Raw genomic sequence first — 25159 nt, 5'->3', positions numbered from 1 at the left:
AAGCTAATGAGATAAAATAATAGGATGAACGCCGCTCAGTAAGTAGTAGGGCCAAAACTCAAACGCATCCCCTTGGAGACAAACAGACTCCAAGTTCTGTTCTCTTTCTCCTCACCTGATGAAAAAAAAAGCTTCTCTATAATCTACTGCATCTGATACTATTTTCTATAAAATTATGATTCATCCCATTTTAAGATGAGAAAACAGAAGCTTAGGAAGGTTAAGTAACCTACACAGAGTAACTCAGTAAGCAAGTAGAATTGGAATGTTTTTAAGTATTTTGGTAACAAAACTGATATATACTGCCAGTCAACTTTAAAGACTGAGATACAGAAATATTAACACACCAGTCTACTATATTGTACTTTATATTTAGGTAAACCTATACACTATATAATTTCTTATTTTAAGGTTATTCCTAATCTCTAAACAATGATACTTATGGATGGCACAAACTAAGCCTATATAGTTCCTAGTTACTTCTGCTTTAGTTAATACAGCTCCACAGAAATATAATAAAATCCTGACTGGCAAGGAAGGTTAGTTGGGTCCTTTAATACATATAAGATAAAATAGGTTAATGTTTGAAAGGATGGTTAATGTTTCAGTATGAATATCAGTTTGGAAAAAAAAGAGAAAATATATCAAGATAATACTTTATACAAAATAATAATGATCAGTATTTAATACCTTTAAAACTTTTCAGCTATATATGAATCCCATGTAAAGAGGGTGACACCTAATTTAGCTTATGTAAATAACATGCCATGATCACAAGGAGCTAAATGAGATTTTAATATTGAGTTATATTGAATTTTCTAAGTATTCATATAAAATAATGTGAAATAAGTTTTGGGAAACGTATAAGATAATAAAGATCACATAAAATTCCTTAAAAAGGAAGACCTAGGAGAATGAAATCATCCAGATTTATTATAAAAAATACTAATATCTACCTGATTATGCCTTGTTAATAAATATTCCTTTTAACCAGTATTAGTCATTAGCTTTTCAAAGGTTAATTATGGGGAACAGTAAGTTTCATGCAGCTTTGTTTTTTTTTCCAATACACAGAAATTTGTTTATTACAGAGTGGAATTTGGTATCATATGGGTTGTTATGGATCTGGTCCAAGAAGGTTTAGTTACTGAAAAAGCACCTCATTATAAGGTGGGATCACCAATAAGGTGATCTACTGGCTCAAATCCCATGGATATTCTACATAACAAGGTTCCATTGTAGAGTACAGGAAGCCAAGCAGCTAATGATTCTATCAAATGAAACCTTAAGAAACAAAAATCTTTTCTTTTACAGACAAGAAAATTATCTAGAGCTAGGGCATCATAAGCCCGGATCATGTGCCTAAATTTTCACTTCCTGATGTTCTTTACTCTATGTTTCATGTTTAGGTTTTAGCTTCCTTAAGTATTCATTGTCTAGTACGATCGTAAATGTTTTTTATCTCATGAAAAATTTTAGTATTAATACAGCTTTTCTATGAACAAAAGATTGAGGCTGCATTTACCTAAGGAAATAGATAAGAAATTACAAAGAGTTCATAGAGGTTAAGGTAAAATCTTGAGTGGCTTGTTAAAGATATTGGAGGCTAAAAAGAGTGAGCAAGAATAATTGTGGGGTAATCAAATAAAAAAGAATGCCAACACTTAGAGAGATCTGAGGACTATATAAGCAATACCAGTCTTTAAAGTCATTTTACAAAAGCCACTTTGATTTCATGGAGAAGTTTTATCAGTGGTGCTAAGGAATTAAATATTTTGATCCAGTTTTATTGTAGGATAATAACATGACAAAGAAATATTGCAGAAAAATAACATGGGAAAGGTTTTTTAAATTAATGTTTAGAATAAAAAAAACACAAGGAAGAATATAAACAAAAGCCTTAAGTAAACTTCGAAATAGTGCCAAATTAAAATCCATGTAATAATTAAAATTATAGTAGAAGCTTAGTGAGAGTTGTTAAGTTCCAAGTTACATGAAGCTTTAAATGATTCACCTAAAATTCAAATGTCCAATCATAAAACATCTACTTTTTTATATTGTAACTTTTTCTTCCTTGAATAAAGTTCTTTCCCCAGCTGGTAGTTTCCCTGGTTCATGGCCTGTAGGTGATATAAACTTTCAGCCCTTGAATAAATTCAGTATTAGATAACTATTTCATATGCATTGCGTATATAAGACAAATTATATGCTAAATGATTTCTATCTTATATATCTCAAACAAAACTTTAAAAAATAATTTTTTCCTTATTACTATATAACAATTCTTTATTGTTAGCTTATCCATCTACCTGGCTAGCTGTCTAGCTAGCTAGCTACCTAACCATCTACCTACCTCCCTACTATTTAGAGTTAGGCAAGGCTTCATATAAAGCAAAGTATACTCTAAATAAATGATTGATTTATTCACAACTGGTGACTGGCCATGTGCCAATTTGGTAATATTTTAAATGCTTTTACATATTTAACTTATTCGAATTTCAAAAACAACACTTTAAAAGGCATGTTATCACTAATGAAAAGGGTCCACCCTTTACTCACTATAAGCCAGTAGTTTACTTGGAATATCATCCTGATCAAAGTCATGACATGAGGAGACTATACACCTTTTTCAACAGTAATTTCATTGCAGAAAATTTTTGAAATACCTTTTGTAATTATTTTTAAAACTTGTGGCATATCTCTGTGTACACTCTCTATCCAGAGTAATGGAAATGTGATTTTGAAAATTATAAAAAAGAATCACATCTTGGGGATAGGGGTGGTATTTGAGATCAAGTTGGGTAATAACAGTAAGATGTGATTATAAAGTAATATACTTGATTTTCTCCCATAGCTTATCAAGTATTCTAAAGGCAATTTCAAGAGTCCTAAAAATGTTTTAAATGCATCATTGTTAAAGTAAATATCTAGCTTCCCAAGTTACTAAGTACATATTCATAGCACACCTCCCTAAAAGTAGAGGAGTAAGTCATTTCACCTTTTGTACACAATGGTATGCTTTATTTTAAGCATTTTGGAACAAAAGCAAATGAAAGTTGACTCAGTAAAATATCCATAAATATTCCTTTAAATTATGAAATATTAAAGCTGAAAAGGATTCGCAAGATTTTATGGTAATAAATTTCACATCTCAGAGATGAAACTACTTCCCTGAGAGGCATGGTGATTGTCAACATGATTAACAAATTAGCGGCAGAGCCAAGAACGGAACCCACGGTGTCTGTCTTCCGTCTTCCAACTGGTATTCCTTCTTATCAGCAGTTAAGATAGAACTATTCTTCTCTGCGGTCAAAGAATAATACCAAAAGGGAGAAAGGTTTCATCTTTACAAACAATTTAGAAATTACCATCCAATCTAGGGCCTGTAATTCACTGTCCAGTCACTGATCAACTAACAAAAACATATTCTAGGTAGGATCTAATTTATTCCAATCTTTAATTGATGAAAAATTTAAATGTCATTGCTGTGCTTAGAGTTGTATACTATAAAAACAGATAAACTATATTAAAACTAAATGTCACCAAAATAAAAGTAAATATGCATATATAATAATTCAGTTATCCAAATTAATGTGAAAGATCTCTAATTCTGGGAATTTTGGTTTGAAAACAGACCACACAACTTGAACAGCTCATTAAATTGCAATTCAGATCACTTATAAGAAATCCAAAGATCCACTGAATAACAGGATGTTTCTTAAAAGAAAATTAGTGAATGTATTTTTGGAATGATATCAAAGAAGAGCATCTCTTATAACCATTTTTGATCAGAGTTATACCTTCATTCACAAAAAACATAAGCACAGTTAAAATTCACAGAAAGTCTTTGTACTGTGCTTTAAGGGAATGCATTTCAGCTGCAGTTACATATTTGGGTTTGCTTACCAAATTTATGTTTCAACATTGCATAATAAAAACTTTTATGCCAGAATATGTCATTTTCCTTCATAATAATAAAGCTCAATAATTAGAATTGGGAGTCATTTGTCATTTTATAATTTTATATAAATTTGCTTATAACATGCTTGGTTTGGGTTTAATCAAACAAAAAAGTGTAAAAATTTTTCAATTAAAAAATGCATGCTGGTGGCTCAGTGGCAGAGTTCTCGCCTGCCATGCCAGAGACCTGGGCTCAATTCCTAGTGCCTGCCCATGTGAAAAAAAAAAAAAGCATGCTGCTTTCTTCCTTAAATTTTCTTAATTACTTACTAATAGGCAAGTTTAATAGGGGAATAAGTTTTAAAATGCAATATTTGATTACTGAAAAAATCTCAAACTGGTATCAAGTAAAAATCTACTGAAACATGGTTGATTATGACTAGATTAGACTGCTATTAATTTTTATATATCAGTAGGGAAACAAATGGATGAAGAGCAGTACAAAATACAAGTACTTACGTGAAACTTAAAGTGCCCTAAATATCTTTCAGATTGGGTAATTCAAAATTTTGCATTTAGGTAAAGAACACTTGTTGGAGGAAAATATTTGGTATGCATCACTTTATCAAGACTCAAGAGTAGTAAAACTTATATTTCTGATCATAAAACTAGATTTTTAAAACTCTAATGACAATGAATTAAAATGAAAAAACAATCTCAAAATTTTTAAAGATGTATATACCATTTATCAAATGTGTAAACTGTTATTTACAATAGAGTTCAAAATAATCATGACAACATATTTGTACAGCTTGTCAGTTAAGTATTACTACCTAACACCAGGGAACACCCCTTTATTTTCTGAAGGAGTATTTAATGTCCTTTCTCCCATTCCATGAGTTCTTCCCAGTTTCAGTTCATTTTTACTAGTTGTTGTTTTTACATTACCATCAATATCATCAATTTTCTTCAATATGCATGATTTTATTCAACTTTGTATCTGTACAATCTTCAGCTTTCATTTCTCCGACTGAATCCTCTCCTTTCATAGTTCTAATTTCAAAAAGGTCTTCCGCTAAGATGTAATTTGAATTATTAGCCAATCTGTTGCTCCTGTCAGTTTCAACTAGTTCATTTTTCTCTTCATTGGTATCTTCAGGATCATAAAGTTCAGGTGTAAAATAGATAGATTCATCTTCTGCTTCTGTTTTGAAGACACTATCTGAGGTGGAAAGCTTAGCTTCTTTATTTACTAATGACAACTCAATGTCTGGATCCAAGGCTTCTTCACAACAGAGCAACTGTTTGGAGTGATGTTTTTTAGTAAGAGCAATATCAATCTTTATTGATGAAATAGTAGTTTCCGACTGAGGGCACGGCCCAAATGATGTATCCACAGTCAGAGATGGGGACTCACATTGATCAGTGAGTGGCAAAACAGTTTTACTTTCCATCTTTTCTGTTTTGAAAATGGAAGTTCTAGAGGAATGGTCTTCTGATGAACCGAGCTCTGGTACTGCAGGAACAGGAAAACTTTGTCCCAAAGAATTTAAGATAGACCAACTAACTTTGTTTGTTTGTTTGCTGAAGGTTGGGCTTGTGGATCTGGAAATCCCAATTTTTTCTCCATTCATTGTTTGGATGGACTCTTCCAATAATAATGGATCGCCTATGAATAAAAAAACGTAAGAGCTTTAATTTCAGAATTACTAGATAACATAATAATTGTTATACTAAAATGATTATTCATTAAAAATACTTAAATATATGTATAGGACACATAATATAGAGTCCACAACCCTAGTAGAACTTCCATCTTAGAATTTAAAACACATTCATGTTAACTCCAAAAGAATCTTAGGTCTCCAGTGTTCCTAGCCTAGGTTATAAAGCTGTCTAGTAAAACTATCAAATTCCATACCAGAAACCTCAGGACTGAATGAGAAATTGAGGGGTAAAAAGGAAGAGAAAGAAGTCTGAGTAAGGCAGTGACACTATAAAAATTTGCCTTGAAAATACACTAACCAGTGAATGAGAAAAACTGTCTTGGTGTAATTCCCTTATTTATCAATAAGGAAATTGACAACTTAGCCAAAAAGGTGTATGTTGCTCAAAGTTATAAAACTGGTTAGTAATCATACCAGGAAGAGAACTAGGCTTCCTTACTACCAGTATAATGGTGTTGAATTCACTGTGAAATTTATTTAGGATAGAAGCATACACTACAAAATAAATATTTAAAAATCAATATATAAAGCTACCATGATATATGAATTAAAACAATTAAAATTACATTCAATGATACAGACCACAGGTTGGGCAAACTTTTTTTGGTAAAGGGCCAGAAAGCAAAGATTTTAGGCTTTGCTGATTGTATTGTCTCTATTGCAACTATTCTATTTTGCTATTCTGGTAAAATACATACAACTAGTCCACTCTGCTGTCATGTAAATAAATGGGTAACAGAGCTGTATTTCAGTAATCTTTACTCTAAAAACAATAGGCCGAATTTGGCCCATAGGTGATAATTTGCTTATCCCTGATATAGACCATTATATTCTAATATATTTGAAAATACTGTATTTTATCACTTAGAATAAATCACTCTCACTTCCCAAATTTAAGAAATTCATTTAAAATATGTATCTATAAATTAGATCAACTAAAAAAATGCCTTTAGAATAGCACCTACAATATACATAAGTACTTTGCTATGCTGTCATATTTCTCTTATTTGATCTTCACAACATGCAGGGATAGCTATGTAAGTATTACTTTTTATTAAGAATCAAAAAGGTTAAGTGATAACCCTAGTCACAAGGCTAGTTGATGGCAAAGCATGTTAGTGGAATATCTGAAAATATGCACAGGTCTTTTAATAAAAGCGCATTCCAATTCCAATACACTTTATTCCTAATTTTATGATAACACCTTATATTTAAAATCAACATATTTAAGTAAGTTAATCGGTATCAAAATGAATATTTCACTAAATATATGAAAAACTCCTCTATTAAATTTAAACAAGCAGAACTTTTCATACTTTTCTCCTTTCTGGAGATGATGTCACTTGGTAGAGAGGGATTTTTAGTTATTATTTTAGGACACTGAAGTTCCTGGACACACATTTTTGTTTTGTCTTCCTTAGGATTTTCTGGTGATATAGGACTTGCTGCTTCCAATAAAGAAGCTGGGGTGTTGTCCTTCACGTGGGTCACTTCAAGTATAGACTCATTGCTCTGTGTACAGTTTCTGTCTTCTATGGATACATTAATAAACTTTTGATGCTTTTTGGAAAATTCAGCCAACGACTGCAATGCACTTTCAAAAGTTGAATGGTGTTGAATCTGCTGCCGTACCCATTTAGAAAGTCCTAAGGAAAAAGTAAAACCCGGGGAGGAAATTTTGATTAGTTATTAAGACAAAACTTTTATTTTCTAATAAAGCACTCTACTCTAAAGCATATAAAATGGTTCCTAATATTCTTCCTTCCTCTTTACTTTCATATGTACAATATGCTAATATATGAGTAATTTCTCTTTACAACTGGAAGGAAAGAAGGAGTAGTGAGAGGAGACTGAGGAAGGTGAAACATTATACAGCACAGAATAACTGAGAATATGGTAATTTTAATCTCATCATTATTCTCCACAAAAGGTGTCTCTTATTTTCTTGTGCGAAAACAAGAATGAACACAATCTTTCATTCCAACATTCCAAATATGACTGCTTTTATAAAAATAAATTTAACATTCCAGTTTCATCGTTTTTGTTTTATTCTCTTCATATTCCAAATTAATTTGAACTGTTAAACTGTTTAACTATTCTGGGGGTGAAAGAAACAACATTGTTTTATGGATAAATCATGCCCTATCTGAATTTTTGCTAAATAAATTAGTCAAGTTGTAAGGAACATGATTTGACCTGTGACACATGAAAACTACTAAAATTGAACCATATTAAGAGCACAATATTTTATAGTATGGCTCATTTCAGATATTTAGAATCAGATATTTGGATTTTTACAAAATTAATATTCTCTACTGATACTGTTAAAACTACCCTCATCCTTTGGGATAGTTTTTAAAGTCCTTATACTATTATTAAGTTCAGAGAAAGATAAAATAGGGTCTCAGGCAATTTGAACTACTAAACTTGCATATCAAATACAATGCTTTAGCCTTTTTAATGGAGTTTTCTATTGATCTATATTTATGCAAATAAAGTTCTCTGGAAAGGATAGTGAAAATATAAATGCCAATACTAAAATATTTTTGTTTTATAATTCCACTTCTTATTTCCTATAGGATTGAAATACAAATGTATGAAAAGTAAAGATAAATCAATGTTTTGGACTTATAATGTATAAATAAGTAATCGATGACAAGAACCACATAAAGATAAGGTACAGAGGAGTATAAGAACATAATTTTTATATGCTACTGAAGTTAAATTGGTATCAAAGCAAATGAGATTGCTGTAGATTTAGGGTGCTAAATTTAAGCCGCATAAGGGTGTTAAATTTAAGCCGCATGGTAACCACAAAGAAAATATCAGAAAAACATGCACTGAAAGAAGTGAGAAGTATTTCGGGGTCATTACAAGACATCAACTAAAAAAAGGGGGCAGTAACGGAAGAAATAAGGGGAAAAAAGGTAGAAGACTTACAAAAGACAGAGTAAAATGGCAGAAGAAAGTCTTGCATTATCAATCATTACTTTAATGTAAATAGGTTATATTGATGGTGGGAATGTTCAATGGTACAACCACTCTGGTGGTTCCGCAACACAGAACTACAATATGACCCAGCAATTCTACTTCTAGGTGTGTACCCAAAGAACTGAAAACAGGGACTCAAACAGATATTCGTACACCAATGTGCAAAGCACCACTATTTGGGGTGCAAGGGTAGTTTAGTGGTAGAGTTCTTGCCCACCATGTGGGAGACTTGGGTTTGATTCCCAGCCCATACATTCCTCCCCACCGCCCCCCCCAAAATCAAAAAATGGTGCAGCAATAATGGGATAGTCACATGGAAAAAGAATGAAATGTGACCCCCACCATACAGCAGGCAAAAAAAATAAAAAAAGCAGCACCATTATTCACAATAGCCGAAAGGTGGAAGCAATCCAAATGTCCATCAGCATATAAATGGAAAAACAAAATGTGGTACATGCAGACAATGGAATATTACTTAGTCTTAAAAATAAATGAAGTTCTGGCACATTGCTACATGGATAAAACTTACAGACATCATGTTGAATGAAAAAAGTCAGACACAAAGGGACAGATATGGTATGATTCTGCTTATATGAAATATCTAAAATATGCAAACTGATAGACACAGAAAGTAGAGCACAGATTACCAGGGGTGGGGGTGGGGGCTGGGGAAATGGGGTGTTAATGCATAACTGTACACGGTTTCCGACTGGGGTGATGTGAAGGTTCTGGCAATGGATAGTGGCAAGGGTAGCACAACAACGTGAATGTGAATAATCCCACTGAATGGTGCGCGGGAGGGGTTGAGACGGGAAAGTTCAGGTTGTATATACGTTTCTGCAATTAAAAAAAGAGAGAAACTAAAGAGACTAACAGATGCATTACATGATCTTGGATGGGATCTAAGAATGGAGAAAATTCTCAAAAGGATTCTCAAATATTCAGAAAATAGACAGATGGATGAATGGATAGATAGAATGATGTGACAAATGGGGAAAATGTTAAAATTGGTGGACTGGGGGTGTTGGGGCATTTGATGGAGTTCTCTGTATGGGTTTTGTATTATTTTTGCAACTGTCCCTGAGTTTGAAATTACTTCAAAATAAAAAGTAAAAAAACAAAAATAAAAAATAATAAAAAGATATTTGTGTATTGATGTACTAATATTATGAAGATAAGGAAAGACTGCACACTTTATGAGTCTCAGAACATTTAAATGAAAAGCATAAAGAAATAATACAAAATATTTAATTCAACAAATCTGAACCATGGGGTTAAAATTTAGGTTCTATGTTTTTAAATAAGTAAAATAATTTTAAGTAAGCATTTACTTTAAAATTCTTTTCTTTGTTGTGAAAAAAAACCATGAAATTCTCTAAATTCGACAAATATTAGTATTAAAATTATCATTTAATTTCTACCTTTTTGAAGTAAAAGAAAAAGCCTTTTCAGTGTAAAATGTTATTATCTGCTTTTGAAAACCTGGAAGAATCTGAGTGCCAACTAAACACCAGCACTTAAAATTTCTGTCTTTAATTTTGCCTGGATGTAACCAACTTTTACATGGAAAGAAAAAAAAAACCTAATAAGCAATATGTTCAGCTTTACTCCATTTGTAAACATTTTAATATCAAACCAAATACAGTAATTAGGCTATGAAATGGATAAGGCAGAGTCCACATCCCTAGATAGCTAATCTGAAAGAAATTTAAAATTTAGAATTTCTTCATTATAGTATGATATGAACATTTTAGCTTTAAATGTTAGTATTAAAGATGCAAATATATATGTCAGCATTTTGATGACATATGGATTCTGAAGGGACTACGTTACTGATAGTTAAAAGCTATGGGTGCATGATATCTGTTGATTTGAGTGGGAAAAAAAAGACCATCTACTTGATCTTGCTGTGTGCAATGGTGCTTTCTTTCCTTTCAGAAAACACTATTACCAACTAACATAACTTCTAAAACAACTGAAGCATGTCTAAATAAAGTAACAAACCTAAAAATAACCAAAATCAAAAAAATGAATCATAAGCAACCCAAAGAGATGTGCTTGTGTGCTTAAGTAGTAAACCTTAAAATTTCTTGGGAAATTCATTTCTGTGGAATAGATTTTTCCCTGGCAATGCAAAATAAATGTCATATATGTTACTGTATAATACTACATTCTATGAAATTGAAGGATTTTAATTAATTTAATACTATGTTGATATCTAACCAGATTCTCCCCTTAAAGATATTTTTGTAAGCATTAGAATGTTAAATTTCTACAATGTAAATGTTTAATGTTTGATCTGGCAATTCCAATTTCCCTGCCTCATTTTCTTATCTTTTCAGCTAATAAATGCTAAAGATTTTTACTAGTTCTTACTATGAGAATCTTACCAGATATATAGCGACCTGGGTTACTTCTGAAGCGATCATCTACTAGAATAAGAGCTCCCCAATCATTTTTATGTCGAATACACCTACAAGCAAATAGAGGGAAAATCAATTGAAAATAAAATTGAAAAAAAAAAAGCCAGACAGAAAATTGAGAAAAATCAATGATGTGTCAGTTATATGTTTCTTTAATCAAAATCATTATTATGAGGAGGGTTATAGATGCTAACTCAATACAATGTACTAAAAGTAGGTATATCAAAATATCCCCCAATTCTACCAGTTGTTAAAAACATATATCCAAGAATGTTATATGCATACCATTTTCAAAGTTAAGAAAATTATGGAAAATATTTTCCAAGATATTCTTCCTTCAACACACAGACTTAAATATTACAGGGTACACAGCTGTAGGTGTAAACATAGATTACTGCTATTCCTAGAGGATGAGGATTTTTAAAACCACGAATGGATATTGAATTTTGTCAAAATCATTTTTTGTGTAATGGGTATGATCATGTCATTTTTCTTTTAGATTAATATGGCAAATTACATGGGAGTAATTTTCAAATACTGAACCAGCTTGCATTTCCTAGGATAAACTACTTGGGGTCATGGTGCATTATTTTTATTGATTGGTAGATTCAATTGGCTAACATTAAAAAAAAAACTTCAATTAAAAATTATTACTATTATTTAAAAAGATTTAAAGTTTATAATACAGTGTTTTTTAGTATATTTACAAGGATGTACAGCTGATACCACTAATTCTGGAACATTATCATCACCTCAAAAGGATACTCTTTAACCATTAGCAGTCTCTCCCCATTTCCCCTCTCCACAGACCCTAACAACCACTAATCCACTTTCTATCTCTAGAGATTTACCTATTCTGGGCATTTCCTCTAACTAGAATCATAATATTTGGCATTTTGTATCCATTTTCTTTCACTTAGCATGATATTTTCAAGGTTCACCACTATTGTGTCATCAATCAATACTTTATTCCTTTTTATTGCCAAGTATTCTGTTGTGTGAATATGGATATAATTCCCACATATTGTTTGTCCATTCATAAGGTAATGGACATTTGGGTTCTTTCTACTTTGGGCTATTACGAATAATGCTACTATGAACATTCACATATAAGTTTTTGTGTGAACACATGTTTTCAATACTCTGGGTATACACCTAGGAGTAGACAGCTGGGTCATATGGTAACTTTTTCAGAGTACATCTGAAAAACTGCCAAAATATTTTCCAAAGCAGCTGCACAATTTTATATTCCCACCAGCTATCTAAGTGTTCCAACTTCTTCACATCTTCACCAACATTTATTGTCCACATTTTTAACTATATCCATCCTAGGTATATCGTGGAGTTGATATGTATTTCCCTAAATAATGACACTGAACATTTTCTCATGGGTAATTGGCTAATAGTGTATTTTTTCTGGAGAAATGCCTGTTCAAATTATGGGTTCAATCTTAAATTGCATTTTTGTCTTTTTTATTGTTAAGTTGAAAGAGTTCCTTAAATATGCTGCAGACTAGATCCTATCAGATAAATGATATTCAGATATTTTCTCCCATTTGTGTAGTCTTTTCTTTCTTGATAGTGTTCTCTGAAGAAAGTTTTAAATTTTGACAAATTTCAACTTATCTAATTTTTTTTAAATTTTTGTACTTTGGATTTCAGATCTAAGAAACTACTGCCTAATATAAGGCCAAGAAGATTTCATACCTGTTTTATTCTAAGAGTTTCATTTAGGTCTTTGACCATTTTTAGGCCTTTTTTGTAAATACTGTGAGGGAGAGGTCAACTTCATTCTTTTGCATGTAGCTATCCAGTTGTTCTAGGACCGTTTGTTGAAAAGTCTCTCCCTACTGAACTGTCTTGGCACTCTTGTCAAAAATCAATTCACCATAAATGCATAGTTTTTTTTTGTTGTTTGTTTGCTGTTATGGCAAGGGTCACATTTCATTCTTTTTCCATGTGAGCATCCTGTTATTGCAGAACCACTTGTTGAATTTTTTATTTGTTTTTTGTTTGTTTCTGGAAAGTACATGGGCCAGAAATCGAACCCGGGTGTCCCACATGGCAGGCAAGAATTCCACCACTAAACTACCCTTGCACCCCCTTAGGTTTGTTTTTATATTCTCAATTCTATTCCATTGATCTATATGTCTATCCTTATGCTGCTACAACACAGGCTTCATTATTATAGCTTTGCATTAAGTACAAAATCAAGAAGTATTGGTTCTCCAATTCTTTTCTCCTTTTGCAAGACTGTTTTGGGTATTCTGGGTCCTTGCATTTCCATATGAATTTTAGGAACAGGTTGTAAATTTCTGCAAGAAAAGGAGCTGGGATTTTGATCAGGATTGCAGTAAACTTGTAGATAAATTTGGGGAGTTAATATTTTAACAATGTTAAGCTTCCAGCCCGCAAATATAGGATTCTATTTATTTAGAAATAAAATCCTTTCAGTGATGTTTTGTAGTTTTCAGTGTGCAAATCTTGCATTTCTTTTGAAAATTTATTCCTAAATGTTTCTCTTTTCAATGCTATTGTAAATGATATTCTTTTCTTAATTTCATTTTTGGATGCTTCCAAGCTAGTGTATCAAAATGCAAATGATTTTTGTATATTGATCTTGTATCCTGCAATCTTTCTGAATTCATGTTTTAGCCCCAAATGTTATTTTTTATGGATTCAGTATTTTCTGTGTAGAACATTATTTCATTTAAAAATTGTTGTATTTCTTCCTTTCCAATACGGATACCTTTTATTTCTTTTTCTGGCTCAATTGTCCTGGCTAGACCCTCCAATACAATGCTGAATAGAAATGGTGAGAGTGGACGTCCTTGTCTTGTTTCTAATCTTAGAGGAAAGTTTTCATCCTTTCACATTTAAGTATGATGTTAGCTTTGAGTGTTTCATAAGAAGCCCTTTCAAAGGTTGAGAAAATTCTCTTTCATTCCTAGTTTGCTGAGTGTTTTTATACTGAAAATGAGTTGGATTTTGTCAAATGATTTTTTTTTTTTACATCTATGGGGAAAAGCAGGTGGTTTGTATCCTTTATTATATTAATTATATTATATACATTAAAATTATATTAATATGATTTTCATATGTTGAACCAACCTTGTATTTCTGGGATAGATCTCACTTACTTACTTTTTAATATGCTGCTGGATTCAGTTAGCTAAAATTGTATTGAGGATTTTGCATCTACATTCAAAAGTGATATTGATCTGTAGTTTTCTTTTGATATCTTTGGTTTTGAAATCAGGTAATACTGGCATCATAAAATGAATTGGGAAGTTTTCATCTTCTAATTATTGAAAAGAATTTGTGAAAGACTGGTGTTTATTCTTCAAATGTTTGGTAGAATTCACTAGTGAAGCCATTTAGCCCTACGCTTTCCTTTGGGGGAAGTTTTTGACTACTAATTCTATCTCTTTACTTGTTATAGATCTATTCAAATATACTTATTTTTCTCGAGTCAGTTTTGGGATTTTCCATGCTTTGTCTATTTCATTTATCTAGCTTGTTGCCATGCAGTTCTTCAAGGTATTACCTTATAATTTTTTCTATAAGGTTGGTTATAATGTCTCTTTTCATTCCTAATTTTAGTTCTTTCAGTATTTTCCTTGCTCAGTTTATCTAAAGGCTCTACCGCTTCTCTCTTCTCTATTTCACTGATTTCCACTCTATTCTTTTCCTCCAACTGCTTGCTTTGGACTTCATTTGTTCTTTTCCTGATTCCGTAAGGTGGAGCTTAGATTGAACTGAAATTTTTCTTTTTAATATAGGTATTTACAGCTGTACATTTCCCTCTAAGTACTACCTTTACAACAGTGTTGTGGTTTGATATGTTGTGCTATGGTTTTCAATAACCTCAAAGTATTTTCTAATTTCCCCTATGATATCTTTTTACCATTGGTTATATAGGAGTGACTTGTTTAATTTCCACAAATCTGTGAATTTCCTAGTTTTCCTTAGTCTACTGATTTCTAGTTTCATTCCACTGTGGCCTAAAGGCAACCCCCTATAAACTTTTAAAGACTTGTTTTGTGGAGAATGATCCAGGTGCACTTGAGAAAATGTATATGCTGATTTTGGGTGGAGTGTTCTATTGGTATCTGTTACATTTAGTTGGTTTATAGTGTTATTCAAGACTTCTATATCCTCTTGATCTTCTAATCTGTTCTATCCATTACTGACAGTGGGGTACTGAAGTTTTCAATTGTTAAATTGTTTATTCCTGACAGTTCTTGTTACATTTATTTTGGTGCGTTTTTGTTAGGTGTATATTTACTTTTGATGGTGTGGTATTCTCATTGTTATAAAACATCCTTCTTCATTTCTAGTAATAATTTTTATAAAGGTCTGTTTCTTCTGACCTAGTTCATTCCAGTATTGGTTACTCCTTCCAGAGTATACTTTTTCTGTTCTCAACTTTTATGTGTTTTTGAATCTAAAGTGTGTCTCCTGTAGACAGTATATCATTGCGTAAGGTACTTGCTTTTTTTTTTTTTTTTTTTTTTTACATGGGCAGGCACCGGGAACCGAACCCAGGTCCTCTGGTATGGCAGGCAAGCATTCTTGCCGCTGAGCCATCGTGGCCTGCCCAGTACTTGCTTTTTTAAAACCCACTCTTGTCATTCTTTGCCTTTGACTGGAGTGTTTAATCTGTTTATGCTTAATATAATTACTGATAAGGTAGGATTTACATCTCCTACTTTGCTTTTTATTTCCTTGTCTTGTATGTTTTTTGTTCCTCATTTTCTCCGTTACTGCCTTCTTTGGGCTAAACAGATCATTTCTAGTGTACCATTTGTATTTCCTTCTCATTTCTCTTACTACATATTTTTGAGTTATTTTATTAGTGAGTGCTTTGAGGATTACAATGATCACCTTAATTTATAACAATCTAGTCTGGATTAATTCCAATGTAATTTCAAAACAAAAATTTTGCTCCCATATAGCTCCATTCCCTATAATAAATCCTGGCCATGAGTATGACTATATGATGAATCCTTTGAGTACTCTTAGCAAATTACATAACCTGAGGGTAACCTTGGGGACCCCCATGAAAATGCCCTTCACCACAGATTTATAGTTATTGCTTTATGCAGTTGTTTTTAAAAAAAGAGTTATAAACAGAAAACACATTTATGCTATCTTTTGTATTTACCTACTATTTCCACTTTTATCACCTATATGTTACTTTCTAGTGTCCTTTCATTTAGGCAGAAAGGACTCCCTTTAGTATTTTTTGTAAGGCAGGTTGGTTAACAGCGAATTCAGTTTTCAAATATTTGGGAATGTCTTAAGTTATTCTTTATTTTTATTTTTTATATGTTTTGATGATGCAGAAGATTTTACTGACCACCCGTTTCCTGAAGGGCACCCTGAGTCTGCTGCCTTAATGCCTCAGATACTTTGGTGTCACTGGTCAGATACCACTTTGCCGCCCATGATCCTGCAGATGGTAGTCTTGTGCATGGTTTGCATGGAGTTGCTGCTTCTCAGGGCATGCCTGACACTGAAGTCCTCCCCTTCTTCTAGCAGACAGCAGTAAGTGGCAATCTTAGTCTCTAGCTTGATGTTCCCCAGAACCTCATATTCCTGGGCCTGGCGCTGCTGTTCTGCCCAGGTCTGTGCCAGCTCTAACTTCAGGTATAGGAAGACCCCATTCAGCTACTCTATCTGCAGGCCACAGCAGGTTTCCACCTCTGCAGGCTGTTTCCCAAGCTGGCTTTCAGATTTCTCATAGAATCCAGGTCAATTTCAAAGGATTGGACAGTACATCTCAGCTTCATGAGTGGCATCTCAGCAGCTTCTATCTTAGTGGACTGAGAGGTGATCATTGTGGTGCTCTCTTCCATCTGCTGAGACCAGTTCTTGTCAAGCTCTTCTCGGTTCTTTGAACCAGTTTGTCATATTGGGCCTGGATGTCTGCCATGATTTTGCTGAAGTCCTGAGTCTTGAGAGCATCCACTTCCATAGTTAGCCCAGAGCTGGCAATCTGGGCTTGTGGGCCCTTTACTTCCTCCTCATGGTTCTTCTTCATGAAGAGCAGCTCCTCCTTGAGAGCCCTGATCTCCATCTCCAGCTGCAGCTGAGTGATGTTGGTGTCATCAGTGACCTTGTGGAGCCCATGAATATCACTTTCCACAGACTGGAACATGAGTAGCTCAGTCTCGTACTTGACCCTGAAGTCTTCGGCAGCCAGTTGGGTATTGTCGGTCTGCAGAAAGATGTGGGCATTGTCCACAGAATTTTTAAAGAACTGAGCCCTCAGTTCCTCAATGGTCTTCAGGTAGTGGCCCCATTTTTTGACCTGGGGTCCCTTCTTCTCCAGGTGTTTCCAAATTTTGCCCTCCAGTCTCTGATTCTTAGTCTCCAGGCTCCTCACCTTGTCCAGGTAGGATGCCAGGTGGTCGTTCAGGGCCCACATGTTCTTCTTCTCACCCTAATACCTTCCATTCCTGCCAGACTCCAGGCCATCCTGCTGGCCAGGCTCCCAGACATGCAGCTGCCCCAGGATTTAGAGGAGCAAGACAAGGAAATCTAGGAGGCCAAGCAGCCAGCACCTGCAGAGACGCTGGGTGTGCTGCTTGCCAGCCAGACCCAGTGGCTGGGCAATTGGATGGAGCCCAGGGATCAATAGTTGGCAGAAAGTGTGGTGGGGTGGGTGGTGAAGCTCATGTTATCTGAGGAGGAAGATGAGAAGCTAGAACTCAGGATATGGCTGCAGCTCATTCATTCATTCATTCATTCGTTTTACATGGGCAGGCACCGGGAATCAAACTCGGGTCTCTGGCATAGGTCCTTTATTTTTGAAAGATAATTTTGTGGAATAGACTTCTTGGTTGCCAGTCTTTTTCTTTCAGCGTTTGAAATCCACTGTCTTAAGAAGCCTTCATGGTTTCTGATAACAAATTTGCTGTTAATCTTATTGAGGGTATCTTATATGCTATAATTGTTTTTTCTCTTGCTGCTTTCCAGCTTCTTTGTCTCTGGCATATGCTTAGGTGTGGACTTCTGGATTTTGATGATTATGTCATATTAATGTTCTTCATCATAACTGGGGAATTTTCAGCCATTATTTCTTCAAATATTCTCTCTCTGACTTTTTCTCTCTGTTTTCCTTCTGAGAGTCCTATTATTTGTATGCTTGATAGTATACCACAGGTCTTTGAGACTATTTTTCTGTTTTATATTTTTTATTTATTTTTCTTCATTCTACTTTCTATTCCTCAGAAGGGATAATCTCAGTTGAACTGCCTTTAAATAAATTGATTCTTCTGCATCCTCAAATCTGCTATTGAGACCCTCTAAAAAGTTTTTCATTTCAGTTATTATACATACCAACTCCAGAACTTCTATTGGTTTACTTGTGTATATTCTACTTCTTTATTGATATTCTTTATTCTGTGAGGTATTGTTCTCATACTTTTCACCATTGTGTTATACATGGTTTCCTTAGCTCTTTGAACATGTTTAAAATGGCTAATATAAAGTCTTTGTGTAATAGGTCCAATTTCTGAACTTCCTCAGGAATAGTTTCTAGTGATTGTTTTTTTTCCCCACATATGTATAGTCCATACTTTCTTCTATATCTGCAGGTATCATAATTTTTGTTATTTGTTATTTAAAATAATATAATATGGGAGCTCTGTAAATCAGATTCTTCTCCCTCAAGGTTTTCTGTTGTTTCTGTTTGTTATTTGTTTAATGACTTTTCTAAAATAATTCTGTAAAGTCTATATTCTTTGCTGTGTGCAGTCACTGAAGACTGTGCTTGGTTAACTTGAACCAAGTAACCTAATGAATGGAAAGGGATATCTTTAAATGTTTAGAACCACTAAGTTGCCTCTTCTTTTTTGAAGGCTGTGTGTGTGTGTTGGGACATGACTTTAATTCTTAGCCAGGCGGATAACAACTCAGCCTTAGTTATCACTTCCTGCTTGTACAGAGCCTCAAGTTCAGCCATGGGTGAGACCTTGGGGCTTTCTCAGGTATTCTCTGAACATGTATATCCCTGGTCACGTGCACAGTCCTACACATGTACGTGGCCTACTGGATTATGATGAATATGTCAAAGCTTTTTCAAAGCCCCAGATGGACACTGTTTCCCACATTTTCCTTTTAAGCTTTTTGATTAGCCTGTTTTTTTTTTTTTTTTTTTTAGCCTCATCTTCATCCTTTGTCTCAGACAGTCATAAAGTTAAACAACTGCCTAGGTGAGCTCTGAGTCAGGTCAAATAAAGACAATTTTGCAAGTGGGGTTTCCAAGATACTGCCAGACTTCTAGTGTTAACTGTGATTACAGGCTACCTCAAACCTGGAGAGAGGGATATGGGAATAGGGCAAGTTAAAATATTGCACAGCTCACTGTTCTTACTAAGATTCAGCCAATTTTCTTGAATAATTGCCTCCCAGAATTCTATAAACCATTGGTTAAATTCTAGAGTTCAAAAAAGTTGATTTTCACAAAATCTGCTTATTTTTTCATTGTTTTGGAGAAGAGCCTTTTCAGAGGTCTTTATTCCACCATTTGCATTGACTGCAGCCAGTTTGCTAATCTTTTGTAAGGGTATTATCACATATGTTCATGAAAGATAATTGTCTCTTTCTTTTTTTCTCTTTTCTCCCTCCTCCTTCTCTTCCTTCCTTCAGTCTTTGTCTGGTTTTGGTATCAAGATAATGCTACTTCATAAAATAAGTTGCAATGGAGTTCATCTTCTTTGATTTTCTGGAAGAGATTATGTAAAATTGGTGTTATTTCTTCTTCATATGTTTGGTAATATTTGCCACTGAAACCATCTGGGCCAGAATATTCCTTTTTTGGAATGTTGTTACTATGGATTCAATTTATTTAAAGATATATGGGTATTCAGGCTATATATTTCATCTTGGGCGAGTTTTGAGAAATTGATCCATTTCATCTAAGTTCTCAGATTAATGTATGTAGAATGGTTTGCAGTATTTCCATATTATCCTTTTAATACCAGTAGGGTTTGTAGTAACATGATCCCTTTTATTCTTAAGGTAATCTGCATTTTCTCTTTTTAAATTCTGCTAGAGGCTTATCCATTTTATTAATCTTTTCAGAGAACCTGCTTTAAGGTTCATTGATTTCCTCTATTGTCTGTTTTAAATTTCACTGATTTATGCTCTTTGTTTTATTTACTTTTTCTTGTTTTAATTGACGTTGGATTTACTTTGCTCTTTTTTCTAACTTCTTAAGGTAGCTTACACTGTTGATTTGAGATCTTTCTTCTTTTCCAATATAAGCATTTAATGATATAAATTTTCCTGTGAGCCCTGCTTTAGCTGCAGCCCACAAATTTTGATATGTTTTATTTTCATTTTCATTCAGTACAAAATATTTTCAAATTTTCCTTGAGATTTCCTGGTCAGCTAATGGATTATTTAGAGATTTTTCTCTTAGTGATTTCTAATTTAAGTGTTTAATCCCATTATGATCAGAAAACATACTTAGTATGATTTCAATTTTTTTTAAACTTCAAAGTTTGTGTTATAACCCAGGATATGGTTTATTTCAGTGAATAGTCCATGGAACTTGAAAGAATGTGTGCTGTTAGGTGGAATGATTGATACTGTTAAATCAATTCATTTAGTTGTGACTATTTGAGTCTTCTATATCTTTATTGGTTATTAATATACTAGTTCTATCTATTACTGAGACAGGAATATTGAAGTTTTCAACTATAATTGTGGATTTGTTTATTTCTCCTTTCAGATCTGTCAATTTTTACTTCATGTATTTTGACGTTCTGCTTTTTAAGTGCATACAAATTTAGGATTTTTATGTCTTCTCAGTGAACTTACCCTTCTATCATTATGTAATGTACCTTTTTATCCCTAGTGATTTTCTTTGCTCTGAATTCTTTGTCTGATATATAACTACTCTGGCCACTTTGGTAGTATTTTGAATTCTGGTCTTTTTCACCAATCTACATGCTACTGTTTGCTTTTCACAGTCTTCATGTAGCTGCTTTATGTATGTTGTCTAGGTTTTATAGCTTTAATCAGTAGAAGGACAATATAGAGTGTGCTTACTCCATTTTCTCTGGAACTGAAACCATTAGAACATCAAAAAAATAATTTTACTTTTTAATTTTAATTTTTATCAAAGTAAAGCATAGTTTAAAGTAAAGTAGTATTAAAATACTTGTAATGAAAAAACAGAACTCCCTCACCTACCCACCCCCATCTTTAATTCCCATTCCTAAGAAGCAATTATTTTCATATATTTTAGATAATTCTTCTGGTTATTTACCTCAATATATTTATATTACTACTTTTTCCAGCTGCAGAAATTATGTACTGACTCCGTTCTGTGGAAGATGTTTATTTCTCTTACACCACTGATTCTTTAACACCATCTCCATAATTCTAATACTGTTATACCATAATTCTTATGTAAATCAATATTCAGTGGAATGCCATTATATCTGAGTCACACAGTATACTATGATTACATTTCCTTTCTTGTACAAGGTTTTTGTCTTCTGCGTTTTCTAACGTTAATCATCTCCAAATGTTATAAAAAGCTATAAAATTTCTCAATATAGTCAATCCTTCCATTCTCTGGAACCAGTGTGAACTAACTACCCTCTGGGCCTGTCAAGCACCTTTCATCTGAGAGCTTCCCTTCATGAACATTTTGGGACTTTCTTTTGCCTCTTGTTTTGGTTTGCTAAAGCTGCTGGAATACAATATACCAGAAATGGAATGGCTATTAAAAAGGGAATTTATTAAGTTACAAGTTTACAGTTCTAAGGTCATAAACAATGTCCAAACTAAGGCTTCCAGGGAAGGATACCTTGACTCAAGAAAGGCCAATGTCTGTCATATGGGAAGGTACATGGCTGGTGTCTGCAGGTCCTTGTTTCTGAATCCATTGCTTCCAGCTTCTGATACTGGTGGTTTCCATTCTAAGCATCTGTGGGCCTTCACTTGGCTCCTCTGAGACACAACTCTGGGTACTGGCTTGCTTAGTGTCCCATGGGAAGGCACATGGCAACATCTGCTGGGCTTTGCCTATGCCTAGGCATCTCCTCTTTCTGTTGGCACTCAATCATCTCCCAACATCTGTATGTCCGTCAACTCTGAAGCAACTGTTTTCCAAGTCTCTGCATCTGAGTTTCTCCAAAATGTTTTTTCCCTTTTAAAGGACTCTAGTAGACTATTCCAGACCCACCTTGAATGGGTAGGGTCACATATCCATCTAATCAGAAGGCCATACCCACAACTGGATGTGTCACATCTCCAAGGAAGTAATCTAACCAAAAGATCACACCCACAGCTGGGTGTGTTACATCTCCCTTGAAACACATCAGTTTCCCACCCTAAATAATAGGTCTGGCCCCACAAGAGTGGATCAGGATTAAAACATGGCTTTTCTGAGGTACATAATAATAGAATCAAACTGGCACATGTCTCTTCTGGATTGGAACCCGTTTCCTCCATCCTTGATATTCCTCTTTCTGGATTTCCTTTGTGATGGAGCACATCTTCTAGTAGCATCCCGAGAAAGTATGCATTTCAAGCAAATGTTTAAGGCCTTGCCTATGGAAGCTTTAATCTATGTTACAATTATTTGATCATTTGGCTTGTACTGAACTCAGGTTGCAGGCTAGAATCCCAGTTTACCCCCCACCCTCAATTTAAAGCAATTCTCAAGGATTTTCTAGCTTCCAGTGTTCAGCTTCATGCTCTTCTGATTTTCCTGTCTTTTGTATGAGACCTGTTTTTTCTCTCTGGAAGATTTTTTTTTTGGGGGTGGTGGTGCATGGTCTGGGAATCGAACCTGGGTCTCCCGCATGGAAGGCAAGCATTCTACCCCTGAACTACCCATGCACACTCTCTGGAAGATTTTAAGACCCTTTTTTCTTTTAATCCCAGGTACTCTGAAACTGCATGAGATGCTTTTTAGCTTTTCCCTCCTTATCTGCACTTGGGTAGGCCCTTTCAGGAAGGGAAACATTTCCTTCAATTTCAAGATTTTTTTTTCTTGAATTATTTCTTTGATATGTTTCTTTCCTCTATTTTATCTGTTCTCTTATGGATCTTCTATTAATCAGAAATTGGTGCTCACATATTAATCCTCAAATAGTCTTAGTTCTTTCCTATTTTCTATCTTTGTTTTTTAAATCTGGAAAATTTCAATTTTATTTTCCAAGCCCTATTCTGCATTTAAATTTGTTACTACCATGTTAATCTCCAAGAGCTTTTTCTTATTTTCCTTCCTTGTTTCCTGTAGGCAACAGCCATAAGGTAGGAATAGTATTTACATTTTTTAAGGGTTAAAGAAAGAACAAAGAATATACAGTAGACTGTATGTACCTGCTAAGTTTCAAATATATACCATCTAGCCTTTTACGGAAAAATTTGATAATCTTTTTCTTTTGAGTTTTTCATCCCTGTTTTTTCGTCTTGTTGTATTGTTTTGTTATTGTTGTCTTCTCTTTCATATTAGAGGCTTTCATCAACTATCTGTTGAAGAGTCTTTGGGCTTAAAAGTACAATATCAAAACACTGATTGGCAGCTTTGTTTGTATGGTTGTGGGGGTGGGAGTGCTTACAGATTGGTAGGCTTCACTGTAAAGTACTCTAGGAAGAACAAGGCCACTGCGTTGCTATATGAAGACCTTTTTCTTGGGATGGTCATTTTCACTAGGGGAATACTAGACTTTCCTGTCTTGGAGATATAAGACTGATTGTTAGCTTACTCAGAGTTGAAAATAAATGGGGAATGAAGTTTTCACATTTAGTATGCAGACTTGTTTTATCCCCTACCCTCATCTTTAACACATCTTCTGTTGTGCCTGGTGTTGAAGAACACAGAGCCTCTCTGATTCAGATTCTCCAGAGACTAAACCTTTGTCTCAAGGGGGCATAATTCATTTGAGCCCTCTTGTTACGGGAAGGAATGTTTAACTGCTTCTTATACTAACTTATAAATAATCTTCTAGTTTTTAACCCTACCTACTCTGACAGTTTTAGACAACCCTCAAGTCCTAAGATTTTCTAGGCATGGATATGAAGTTCTTGTGGCTTTCACCACTATAATTTAAATTTCAGCTTTCTCTTGCCTGCTAAGTCATTCAATCATTCATCTGGTTTCTGGCTTTCAAAAATTTATTGACATCTCGTCTGCTATTTTCCCTTCTACCATGTTTTTTACTTTGTACGTTCGACATTTTTTTTTATTATACTGGTATTTAGGGGTGGATATCAACAAATGTTTCTCATTTTTCCACAGAGATTTTAGAAATCTAAATTTTATATGACATATTTTAAAATATAAATTTAAAGTAATCTATAAGTTCCAAGATATCAGACCATAAAACTGGATAGGATAGGAAGAAGATGAATGTTGCCAACGTTATAGAATACTGTTGAAAAGCAATGGAAAGTCATGGTGCCACTCTATTTTCATTGCACTTCGGTTTATATTTAAAGTGTCCTATGGAAGAAAGGCATTTAAGTTAACAAAAACAGTTCAGAGAAAAAGTTTCACCTTTTCTTTTTTTCCATTGTTTTCAGACTGACTAGCTCAAATGAATTATGCCCCCTCGAGACAAAGATTATATTTTTAGTAAAGCAGACTAGTTAGAAAATTCATAGTAAAGCTGAAACCTGGTCATAAAACCATCTGGTATGTTCCCAAAGGTTATTATATTACCTAGGCTTATATTACTTCAGATAATCTTAACAGTCCCATGGGAGCTTAAAAAAAAAAGGTAAAAATTTTTAGAACTCTTTTTTTTTTTTTTTGCATACTTTAGACTTTTGAGATGTAGGCCTTAATAGAAGAGTAAACTTAGAGTATAGCATCTTTTTTGTCATTCAGTACATATGAGTTTTAACAAATGATGTAAAAATCTGTTTGATTTTTAAAATATGTTCTTTAATAATAAGTTGCCAAATGTTGATATTGTGTCCCTGATAATCAGTGAAATTATATTTGGCTCTAAACATTTTGAAAATGTTATTAATAAGTACAGCATTAGCTATCAATATACACTTACATACTTCTTATCAAATTCTAAAAAAAGTGGCTTTTGAAGCTCTAGAAGCTCTCTGGGCAATGTGGTAAAGTAAGAA

The 25159-nt window shown here is 33.8% G+C and overlaps 1 protein-coding gene and 1 pseudogene across 1 annotated transcript in view; both read right to left on the bottom strand.

Annotated features, from left to right (window-relative positions):
* Window positions 1–1927: 1927 nt before the first annotated feature.
* BRIP1 (BRCA1 interacting DNA helicase 1) overlaps window positions 1928–25159 on the bottom strand; it is a 407553-nt gene continuing 384321 nt past the window's right edge. The window contains 4 exon segments of the mRNA XM_077165000.1: window positions 1928–4868; window positions 4870–5569; window positions 6944–7273; window positions 11009–11091. Of these exon segments, the coding sequence (XP_077021115.1) occupies window positions 4730–4868; window positions 4870–5569; window positions 6944–7273; window positions 11009–11091 (1252 nt within the window). The 3' untranslated portion in view covers window positions 1928–4729.
* Window positions 16412–17725, bottom strand: LOC143685975 (keratin, type I cytoskeletal 18 pseudogene; annotated as a pseudogene).

This window comes from Tamandua tetradactyla, chromosome 6, assembly GCF_023851605.1.
Source record: "Tamandua tetradactyla isolate mTamTet1 chromosome 6, mTamTet1.pri, whole genome shotgun sequence".
In the NCBI taxonomy this organism is placed as follows: Eukaryota; Metazoa; Chordata; class Mammalia; order Pilosa; family Myrmecophagidae; genus Tamandua; species Tamandua tetradactyla.
Note: the sequence above shows the minus strand (reverse complement) of the source record. Positions and strands in the feature narration are given on the sequence as shown.